Genomic DNA, 10,947 nt, shown 5'->3' on the forward strand with positions numbered 1-10,947 from the left:
TATTTCCATTGTGACAGAAAGTGAAACAGTCTCACAGTTATATTAAGGTTGATGATACTAATAACCTATATTTTAATCTAACCAATTTTCCTTTATTATATTATATACGACTGTGATCGATTAATTTATAACTTTGAGAGACAGACCCCAAAAACATATCAATTTTTTTTTATTGTTAGTAATCACATATCATATATCATAATATTGTAAGGTATAACAAAAATCCCATTGTAGGACAAGGGCAGATGTAAACAGCTGTTTCACTAAGTTTCCGAGACCTGGATGGAAACCATAAAGTCAAATGTAAACAATACAATTAATTCTTAATTTGAGAGTGTAACATAAAAGACGCGATGACTTATTTTACAAAATAAATTGCTATCAAATGTGATAAAAATCACGCCAATCGGTTGAAATCCCACAGTTACCCACAGGTTATTAAGTAACATAATAAAATTAAAAAATATAGTCGATTAGAGAATCTACTTCGTTTCTGGTAACGTGGGTTGGAAAATAAAATGAAAATTTCAAAAGTATTCCCCAATCTCTGTATAAAATGACCATATTGAATTTTAAAACTATAACTAGTATAGTAATAAATTCAATTTATTTTTTAAATCTATTGCGTTCTTCGCCTCTTTTTTGTCACAATAGTGATTTCGTCGTTTTGCTACAATTTTAAACAAACATTGCATTAAATGACTATGTAGACATTAAAACAAAGTAATCAATTAACATGCAGTATTGTTTGAAGTGTTAATTTTTTTTTTTTTTCTTTTTAAATGTTTGTAAGACATGTTCTTACCTCACAGTATAATGAAATATTTGAAAAATATTGTAAATTTAACAAAATTTTATTTTACACTTATTCTCTATTTTGCAGTGTCAATACTTATTATAATAATATTGAATTGAATATTTTCAGTAAACAATAATTCTAAAGGAATTTTATTTCTTACTTAAAATATATTTGATATCAGTTGGAACGACATGCACAATTTACGAAATTGTTAGAAAAAGTTACCTTAACAGCGATTTAAATCCGTTCATCATTACAACATAGTTTACATTAAACGTAAAATGTTTATATCTATGTTCTTGTGTCTATGTTCAAAATTAATAAAACCAATAAAACATTTTACTAACTTCACATTTTCAATAATCTAATCATCGTAATAAAATTTATTTTTCAAAGCAAATAAAGAGTGTGGGACTGTATACCGTTATACCAATAGATGGCATCCAATTAGGCACACCCATGCATGAAGTTATGTTATTACTTGGTCAAACATTGAAAGACTTGATTATACTCAAACATTCATTCATGCAACTATGCTTCTAATAAAATTACCCGTTTAAAATGTATACAACTTCAGAGACATACATCTATCGTCAAATAATACAACAATTATTAACCGACCAGTGTTCACTGAAACACATAAGATGTCGTAAAATACATGATAACTAAAAAGAAGCGTAATTGCACAAACAAACATTCAAATTCACCTTAAAATTCTACTCAAATTCACTAAACTGTCAAGTAGTACTCTCAACCCTCCCTTCGCTTAGCACAACCACTGCATCCAACACAACACTGTTTCTAACACGACACTGTTATCACAATCACTGCACTGTCCGAGCACTGTGTTCCGTAGGGCCCTATGGGCGTACGCACAGCGCGCCGAGCCGCTCTCAGAACACCGAGTCCGCGGAGCGAGACAGGTGTACGGGGTGCGAGGGAGAGCGCGCTAGCCGCTTGCGCGGGAGTTTCTCCAGCGTGGACAGCAGGTGGGGGAAGTCTGGCCGCTCGCTGGCTCGGTACGACCAGCAGAGCATCAGGATGTCCTGGAAATATGGAAATTTTAAATTGTTATTAAAAAAGCTTATTTCTATTTGCATTCTAAATTCAAAAAACGGTTCTGTTATTTTTGTAGCTACATGCATTTGTAAATCAAAAGTTAGTAAACAGCTAAATATTTGTACTTACATAATATGTTTAAATAAAATTTGAAAATAAGCCTCACCTTAATATCTCTAGAGGCCTGCATGTTAGCAAGTGACTGTTTTGCCCCCTTCCCCACTTGCCATATCACCGCCTCCGCCGGTTGACCCTTGAATGGATACTCCCCGCATAGCAGTTCGTACCACACAGTTCTGGAATGTTCAGAGATATACCAATAAGTTTCCAAATGTTTTTATTTATGCATTCAGATCCAAGCAGAGACAAATCCAACACAGCATATTTTTTTAGTATACGATCAGTCTTTCTATATATACATATACATATATATATTTCATCTGGTCTAGATGGAACATATATAGATTAACCTGTAATAATATAACTGACAGAATGGCAATGTTCTGACAGGTGTGTATCTATGACCAAATACACACTTGTCTATGCTTAAAACAGACCAATAACAAATCATCACCGTACCCGAACGCGTACACGTCCGTGTGCTTGGAGAAGGGCAGGTGCAGCGAGGCGTGCGGCCGCAGCGCGCGCACCAGCTCCGGCGCCAGGTAGCACAGCCAGCCCGACGGGATGCCGAGGCTGTCGCCGCGAGCGCTGCGGGCGATATGGACCTTAGCGCACTGGTAATAGAGTCGATAATGTGTGTACGTGAGCGTTGCGGACGATATGGACCGTAGCGTACTAGTAATAGAGTCGATAATGTGTGTACGTGAGCGTTGCGTGCGATATGGACTTTAACGCACTGGTAATAGAGTCGATAATGTATGAACGTGAGCGCTGCGTGCGATATGGACTTTAGCGCACTGGTAATAGAGTCGATAATGTGTGTACGTGAGCGTTGCGGACGAGATGGACTTTAGCACGCTAGTAATAGAGACGATAAAATGGGTACGCGAGCGTTACGGGAGATATGGACCTTAGCGCACTGATAATAGAGTCGATAATGTGCGTTGCGGGCGATATGGACTTTAGCGGGCTAGTAATAGAGACGATATTGTGTGTACGGGTGCTAATCACACACTAAACAATAACTATAACATAACACTTACTTGTTACCAAAACACAGCTTCGTGACACTGAACAGACCAAAATCGGTGATCACCACCTTGCCGTTTTCTAAGAATATGTTTTTCGTTTTGAGGTCTTTGTGCACGATGCCCCTCGCGTGTAGATATCCCATACCCTGGAAACGCGAGAAGTCCAGAATGATCAATTAGAATTCAAATAAGATAACATAAGGTGCAGTATGTTAACATAGATTTAAAACTTGTATTGTAACATTACAGGTAGTATTTTTTGACATAATTAATAATTATAATAATAGCTATAAAAACTATTATTTTGCCCATATCTGGACTAAAGCCTTCCAATAAATGAGCTATCTAACACTGAAATAATTTTTCAAATCGGCCTACTAGTTCTTGAGATGAGTGGGTTCAAACAAACAAACTATTCAGACAGATAGATATCGTCTCGCTCGCTCTGTTACTATCATCCAATCCAATCAAACATCCGTCCGCGATGCCACTCTGATCACTCCCCCCCACCCCTGCCCCCCTGTTCCCCGCGCGTGTGTACGCGCACACAACCGACCTGCGATATCTGCTGCGCGACCAGCACGCTCTTGTTGGCGGTGAACTTGTCCTTGCGCAGGTGGATGTGCGTGTACAGCGTCATGCCCTTGCACAGTGACGTCACGATCGCGAGCCGCGGCGGCTTCATGCACGCGCCCATGAACAGCACGAGGTTCTCGTGCCGCGTCTTGCGGAACGTCGCCACCTGGATGGGGGAATGTCAACCTTGTGTTTATTGTGTTAGAGTCTATAATGGCAATGGTTAAGTCTATGGAACGTCGCCACCTGGATACGGGAATGTCAACCTTGTGTTTATTGTGTTAGAGTCTATAATGGCAATGGTTAAGTCTATGGAACGTCGCCACCTGGATACGGGAATGTCAACCTTGTGTTTATTGTGTTAGAGTCTATAATGGCAATGGTTAAGTCTATGGAACGTCGCCACCTGGATACGGGAATGTCAACCTTGTGTTTTTTGTGTTAGAGTCTATAATGGCAATGGTTAAGTCTATGGAACGTCGCCACCTGGATACGGGAATGTCAACCTTGTATTTATTGTATTAGAGTCTATAATGGCAATGGTTAAGTCTATGGAACGTCGCCACCTGGATACGGGAATGTCAACCTTGTATTTATTGCATTAGAGTCTATAATGGCAATGGTTAAGTCTATGGAACGTCGCCACCTGGATACGGGAATGTCAATCTTGTGTTTATAGCGTTAGAGTCTATAATTGTGCAACATCTAATTTAGTATGTTTCGCCACCTGGGCGAATGTCAGACTTGTGTTTATAAAGTTAGAGTCTATAATTGTATAGCATATATGACATGTGTAAAGGATATAAAGTCTTAGGAGTCGGTTTAGCCGGTTAGAGTTTATAATGGTATGGGAATGAGTTTAATTTGACTTAAACTGAGACTATTTCTCTCAGAGGATTACGAATTTTATGTTAAGTGCGTTAGAGTTAATACTAAAACAGCAGTATCTTAGGGACCGTTGCCATTTAGGAAATTACGAAGCTACGTTACCAGGTACATTCCGCCATCCGTTGTCGTTTTGCACGCCACCACGAGAGGAGACCGGGAGAGGTGAATGCGACGGTGTGTGTGTTCGCGTGTGCGTGTGTGTGTGCGTGTTTGTGTGTGTGTTTGTGTGGGTGTGGAGGGGGTGTGGGGGGGTGTGTGGGTAGGTCACCTCGTGCTTGAAGGTGTCGAGCGGCGCACAGTGGTCGCTGAGCGCGTGCACGTGCAGCAGCTTGACGGCGACGGCGCCGTGCCAGCTGCCGCGGTACACGGTGCCGAAGCGCCCGGCGCCGATCACCTCGTACAGCTTCAGCTCGTCGTACGGTATGTCCCACTCCTTCATCGACAGCTGCGGATTGCGTAACGCGAGCTTTTTTAAAATTTACCCTTAGTCTCCGTGCTATATAGCATTGAAATGCTTTATAGATGAGAAATTTTAAAAGATCAAAATTTGATTGATATGCTGCGCTTTGGCAAAAAGACGCAGGTTCGCATCCCGCGTCGTGGTCAAATTTTATCTATTTTTCAAAAATTTCTCACACTCTGCGAGTTTACCACATTTATTTCATATTGTTACATTATCAGTCTGTTTATGAATCTGTTATGTATAATTTTAAATGATCTATTTATCTATGCGAATTTATCATTTTAATGTATTTATATAATTAATATTTGAGACTGCTTCCAACTTCCTACTTCCATCTGTCACATAGGGGCCACTGAAAATCAGTGAGATAACTGCGTTGCTGCGCGTTTATGACAAAATATCTTCAATATATCAAGACTAGGATCAAATTTTAACGTCATGCCATGTAGGGCACCCAGGTTTCAAATATTAAGAATCATCAAAATCGGTTAACCCAGTCAAACATAAAACAAACACACAACGGCCCGTTTCCTTTTCCTCACCCGTCCCAGTCCATTCCTTCTTTCCAGTCGTTAATCCTTTCCTTTTCCCTTACCCCAAAAAAGCGGGCGGCGCATTCGCAGAGGCACTATTAGTACACACTGGTTTGCAAATTTGATTAAAATCGCTTGAGTGGTTAACGAGTCAATCGCGAACAAACAATGTGACACGAAATTTATATATAATAGTAGCTGACTCGGCAAACGCTGTTTTGCCTTGCTCTTATCATTTAGGGTTATGAAAAATAGATGTTGGCCGATTCTCAGACGTACCCGACATGCACACAAAATTTCATAAGAATCGGTCCAGCCGTTTCGGACGAGTTCGGTAACTGAAATTGTGACACGGAAAGTTTTATATATAAGATTAAGATAGATAAATAGCAAAAAAAACAAAACCAATACATCAATAACATACTTCCTCGAACAACAATCTCCTCCGACGTATCAAACTCGACATAGCTGAATCCATTTGAAAACCGAAGCAAATACGAAAGAAAACAACAATAAACACAAAGTCACCGAACGCACTGCGTCGCTCGCTTATCGCAAACGTCATTTCGGAAATGAATTATTAACTCGGAACACTGATAAGAAAGTTTTGTTCGAAGCTTGCTTTTAATAGTATTGTTTACACATCTATACTATAATACTATTAACACTACTTACCACTTTAATTAATTATTAATCCTTCCTACTATCCTACTAATATTATAAATGCGAAAGTTTGTAATGATAGTGTGTGTTTGTTTGTTCCCATTTCACGCAAAAACTACTACACCGATTGCAATAAAATTTGGTACGTAGACAGCTGGACAACTGGAATAACATATAAGCAATTTTTTATCCCGATATTCCTACGGGATACGGACGTACGCGGGTGAAACCGCGGGGCGCAGCTAGTAATATTATAATGCTGAAGAGTTTGTTTGTTTGAACGCACCTATCTCAGGAACTTATGGTCCGATTTGAAAAATTCTTTCAGTGTTAGATAGCCCATTTATTGAAGAGGTCTATAGGCTATATATGTACCACGATGTAATTACGAATATTATTGTTTATAGTGCTGGTGTGCAAATAGAACTTACAAAAAAAAAAAGAGTAAAAACAAGACCAGCACAGAAGGCGACCTTATGACTAAAGCGTGATCTCTTCCAGACAACCCGCTGTGTGAAAGTTATTGTTGTTTGTTGATTTTTTAACCTTAAAGATTACCTCCTCCGTATAGTGGTTAATGATTACGCATATAACTGTGAGCGAGTATAAATAAAAAAAATAAAATTAAGAATGCATTTTTAATCGAATTCAAAAAAGGAGGTGGTTCTCAAAGCGACTGTATTTCTTGAGTTATTTAGGTCAGAAATTTTGCCTGGTTGAAACGACTATGATGATTCTTTCTTTATTAGAAATCTTTTTCCTCCCATATACATGAGGTCCCACTTAAATTTGGTCTAGTTCTTACGGAATATCGTAATATTTAACTCGGTGGTAAATGTTAAAATTGTATAAAATGACCATTCAAAAAGTACTTCTATAAGAAGTCTAATTGAATAAATAAATGTTTGAGTTTGATTTTAATGTGACTAGTTGTACACACTTATTGATCACATAAAGAAGTTAAAGTTCTGACATATTTGAAAGCTTTTTTTGAAGTGAAACTTCTTTAGAATCGTTGTGATTTCAAACCTGATGCAACGGAAAAAACGACAGGTAAAAGACACAAATATAAAAATGTGTAGAATGAAGCCAAAGAGTGAGACAGAAATATACATACTATTTTATATTTTCTATATATTCATCTCATTGTTTTGTCGATTTACTGAAGTTTCACTTCTATCGTGTGTGAATCGCACACACACCTTTTTTTCATTTTTTATATTTTTTTTCTAATAATACATTATATTTAATAATAACAATGAAAACAATATACAACAACAATTAATTTATAAATATAATATAAATTATTTAACAATAACAATATCGATTAATTTCGCATCAAACGTTGAGCAAGAGACTCACGCTGTTCTGGCGCGGCCACCGCTCGTCGTGCGCGGCGAGCTCGACGGAGTTGTCCCGCGCGGCGCCGCCGCTGTCCGTGGAGCCCGAGCCGCTCAGCGACACCTGCCCGGAGCCCTCTGCAATGTGCGCGCAGCCTTATGCAACGACACCACTTGTGGGGAGGAAATCCTAATATTGCCCACTATGTATGCTTGTCTATAACTCTGTCTTCCAATATTGCCTACTGTGAATATATTTCTACAAATTTCCCCCTAAATATTGCCTACTGTGTATGCTGGTCTATAAGTGTCTCTCCCAATATTCCCAACTATCTAAAACTGTCTCTTCCAATATTGCCTACTGTGAATGCATGTCTACAACTGTCTCTACAAATATTGCCTACTGTGTATGCTGGTCTATAAGTGTCTCTCCCACTATTCCCAACTATCTATAACTGTCTCTTCCAATATTGCCTACTGTGTATGCTGGTCTATAAGTGTCTCTCCCAATATTCCCAACTATCTATAACTGTCTCTTCCAATATTGCCTGCGGTGTATGCTGGTCTATAAGTGTCTCTCCCACTATTCCCAACTATCTATAACTGTCTCTTCCAATATTGCCTGTGGTGTATGCTGGTCTATAAATGTCTCTCCCACTATTTCCAACTATCTATAACTGTCTCTTCCAATATTGCCTACTGTGTATGCTTGTCTATAACCGTTTCATCCAATGTGTGTGTCCGTGTGTACGTTTCTATTCACTCACCGCTACGCACACTGCAGGTGAGATCATGTTTGGAGTCGGCCGTCGTCCGCGCTGGTGACTGGACAGCCGACGTGTGGTTCGGACTCGACACAGTGGGTTTCACATCTAAAAGGAGAATTATATAAGTGACGTTGGACATCTATGTGACACGGACGAATCCGGGGCGGACCGCTAGTATTATATCTCTACATAGTATAAAACAAAATAGCTTTCTCTGTATGTCCCTATGTATGCTTAAACCATTAACTACGCAACAAATTTTGAGGAGATTTTTTTATAGATAGAGTGATTCAAGAGGGAGGTTTACATGTATATATAATAACATCTATTAAACTACTCCGAATATAACACGGGCGAAGCTGCATGCAAAAGCTATAGTTCAATCTAAATATATCCAATAACACGAACCCCACTCACCGGGGAAGTGGAATCGCCTCCTGTCCGCCTGGTGCTGGTGTTGGTGCTGATGGTGCTGCTGGTGCTGGTGCTGGTGGTGGTGCTGATGGTGCGCCGGCGCGGGCGGGGCGAGCGCGGGCGACGACGGCGTGGAACTGTTGCACGATGACGTGTTCGACGACGAGTCGGGGTTGCCCTGTGAACGGCGGTGTATTAGAAAGAGACAGAGAATGAGAGAGAGAGAGAAAGAAAGAAAGGAAAAATGAAAAAAACATTTATTTGATGACACACGCAGTACATAGAAGAATAAAACGTAAAAGAATAAAAATAAAAATTATGAAAAGAGTGTAACAATAGCGTACATCTAAAAAGGATCTAGTACAGCTTGTGTCAGGCGTGAACCTGGCGCTGGTTTTTGACAGAGATAGTTTAATACGGGGGCAACCCCCAGGTCTGACTCTTTCCCTTCGACTGCGCGGGATAAGCCGAGACCACCAAGCTACTTATAAATCCTACTAAAAATACCAAACTATGCAACAGATTTCAAATAACTATATATTTTATTATTATAACATTTCTCACCGAATAATGGTGTGCTGGCGGCCTCTGCCTCCGCTTGGGCGTCAGCGGCGGGATGATGCGGCCCGGAGATGACAAGTAATAACCACCTGATTATAAAAGCATTTATTATCCTTATGTAATAGATCTAGATGACGGAAGGGTAGTCAATGAAAATCAGTACTGAGGTGCTGTGCTCTACTCTCATCTACACTAATATTATAAAGAGGAAGAATTTGTATTTTTGTTTGTTTGTAATGGATCAACTCAAATACTACTGGGCTTATTTCAAAAATTCTTTCACTTCTATTATAAATGCGAAAGTTTGTAAGGATGTGTGTATGTGTGTGTTTTTATTGCTCTTTCACGCAAAAACTACTGAACCGATTGCAATGGAATTCGGTACATAGACAGCTGGACAACTGGAATAACATATAGGCAACATTTTATCCCGATATTCCTATGGGGTACTGACTTACGCGGGTAAAACCGCGGTTCGCAGCTAGCTATAATATATTTATGAGTTAACTCAATATCGTTAAAAACACTCTGCATAAGAGGGAGTAAGACAATTAGTTGATCCTACTATTAAAGCGTATTTTTACACTATATTAATTAATTAATTTAATTATATTTTATGGCTTTATGTATGTAAACTTTAAAAATATATGTAAGACAAACCGTTTTTAAGTAACTAAATTGTAATCGCTATAAATTGTAAATTTAAAAATGTCAAAAAATGTATGTGTGTATGAAATATATAAATGTAAATTTCAATAAATATACAGATAAAAAATAATAAAACACACCGTCTTTATGAAACTTTTCCTTGAACGCGTTAACGAATTCCTGCGGCAGCCCACAGGATGGCGGCACCTTGCTTTCGCAGTCTCTGCAACAAATCATAGTATGTATTATTTAATACACAATATAACTAACGGGATTTAAATATTCCACTAACATTTCTAAATTTTACAAATCTTTGGTGGTTCTGAATTTAAAGTCGAACTATTAATTTGTTTATGCATGTAATTTTATTAATTTGGGTAGAAAGTGAAAAATAAAAATCACAAATTAGCATTCAAAATTCTTATTTCAAATTAGCGGTCCGTCCCGGCATATAGCCTTCCTTAATAGATGTGATATCTAACACTGAAAGAATTTTTCAAATCGTACCAGTAGTGCCTGAGATTAGTGCGTTCAAACAAACAAACTCTTCAGCTTTATAATATTAGTATACATTTGTAATTAGTAAATTTGGTACGTAGACAGCTAGACAACTGGAATAACATATAGGCAACTTTTTATCCCGATATTTGCTACGTGATACGGACTTAAGCGGGTGAAACCGCGTGGCGTAGCGGGTTACCATATAAAGATGTTCACAACATTATGGTAACACTATGGTATGGTTTATTTTTTTTTTTTTTTTTCAGTAACGGCTGGAACTGTCACCTGTGACACTTGAACTTGCACTCTTTGCACTTCAAACCGGAACCGAACAGCATTTGCTTGTCGCAGAAGTCGCACGTCGCGATCATGTTGAACGTTTTCGTGAAACGGTGCGCAATGTCGTGCGCCATGCACCCGCCCACCGCGCCCATGGGCGCGCCCGTGCTCCCGGTGACCGTGACCGCGGTCATCGGCGTGACCGTGCTCACGCGCGGCGACCGCGGCCCGCCCACGCTCATCGCTGGGCTGCCCTGGGAATGGAAAAAACAAATGAATATAACATATGGTATTCACTGTAT

The 10,947-nt window shown here is 39.2% G+C and overlaps 1 protein-coding gene across 2 annotated transcripts in view; it reads right to left on the minus strand.

The window, feature by feature from the left end:
- Nucleotides 1–1,109: 1,109 nt before the first annotated feature.
- Nucleotides 1,110–10,947, minus strand: part of LOC119838710 (kinase suppressor of Ras 2) — a 19,500-nt gene continuing 9,662 nt past the window's right edge. Inside the window, exons 7-18 of one of the 2 annotated variants that reach the window (XM_038364794.1) lie at nt 10,652–10,899; nt 10,006–10,088; nt 9,221–9,306; nt 8,660–8,834; nt 8,243–8,347; nt 7,498–7,613; nt 4,745–4,921; nt 3,569–3,754; nt 3,025–3,158; nt 2,438–2,569; nt 2,025–2,154; nt 1,110–1,845 (exon numbers count right to left, since the gene is read on the minus strand). In XM_038364794.1, coding sequence (XP_038220722.1) covers nt 1,693–1,845; nt 2,025–2,154; nt 2,438–2,569; nt 3,025–3,158; nt 3,569–3,754; nt 4,745–4,921; nt 7,498–7,613; nt 8,243–8,347; nt 8,660–8,834; nt 9,221–9,306; nt 10,006–10,088; nt 10,652–10,899 — 1,725 coding nt within the window. In that variant the 3' untranslated portion in view covers nt 1,110–1,692. Of the gene's footprint in view, nt 1,846–2,024; nt 2,155–2,437; nt 2,570–3,024; nt 3,159–3,568; nt 3,755–4,744; nt 4,922–7,497; nt 7,614–8,242; nt 8,348–8,650; nt 8,835–9,220; nt 9,307–10,005; nt 10,089–10,651; nt 10,900–10,947 lie in introns of both variants that reach the window. The other variant, XM_038364792.1, reaches the window with a different exon arrangement.

Source organism: Zerene cesonia, unplaced genomic scaffold, assembly GCF_012273895.1.
Source record: "Zerene cesonia ecotype Mississippi unplaced genomic scaffold, Zerene_cesonia_1.1 Zces_u004, whole genome shotgun sequence".
Taxonomy (NCBI): Eukaryota; Metazoa; Arthropoda; class Insecta; order Lepidoptera; family Pieridae; genus Zerene; species Zerene cesonia.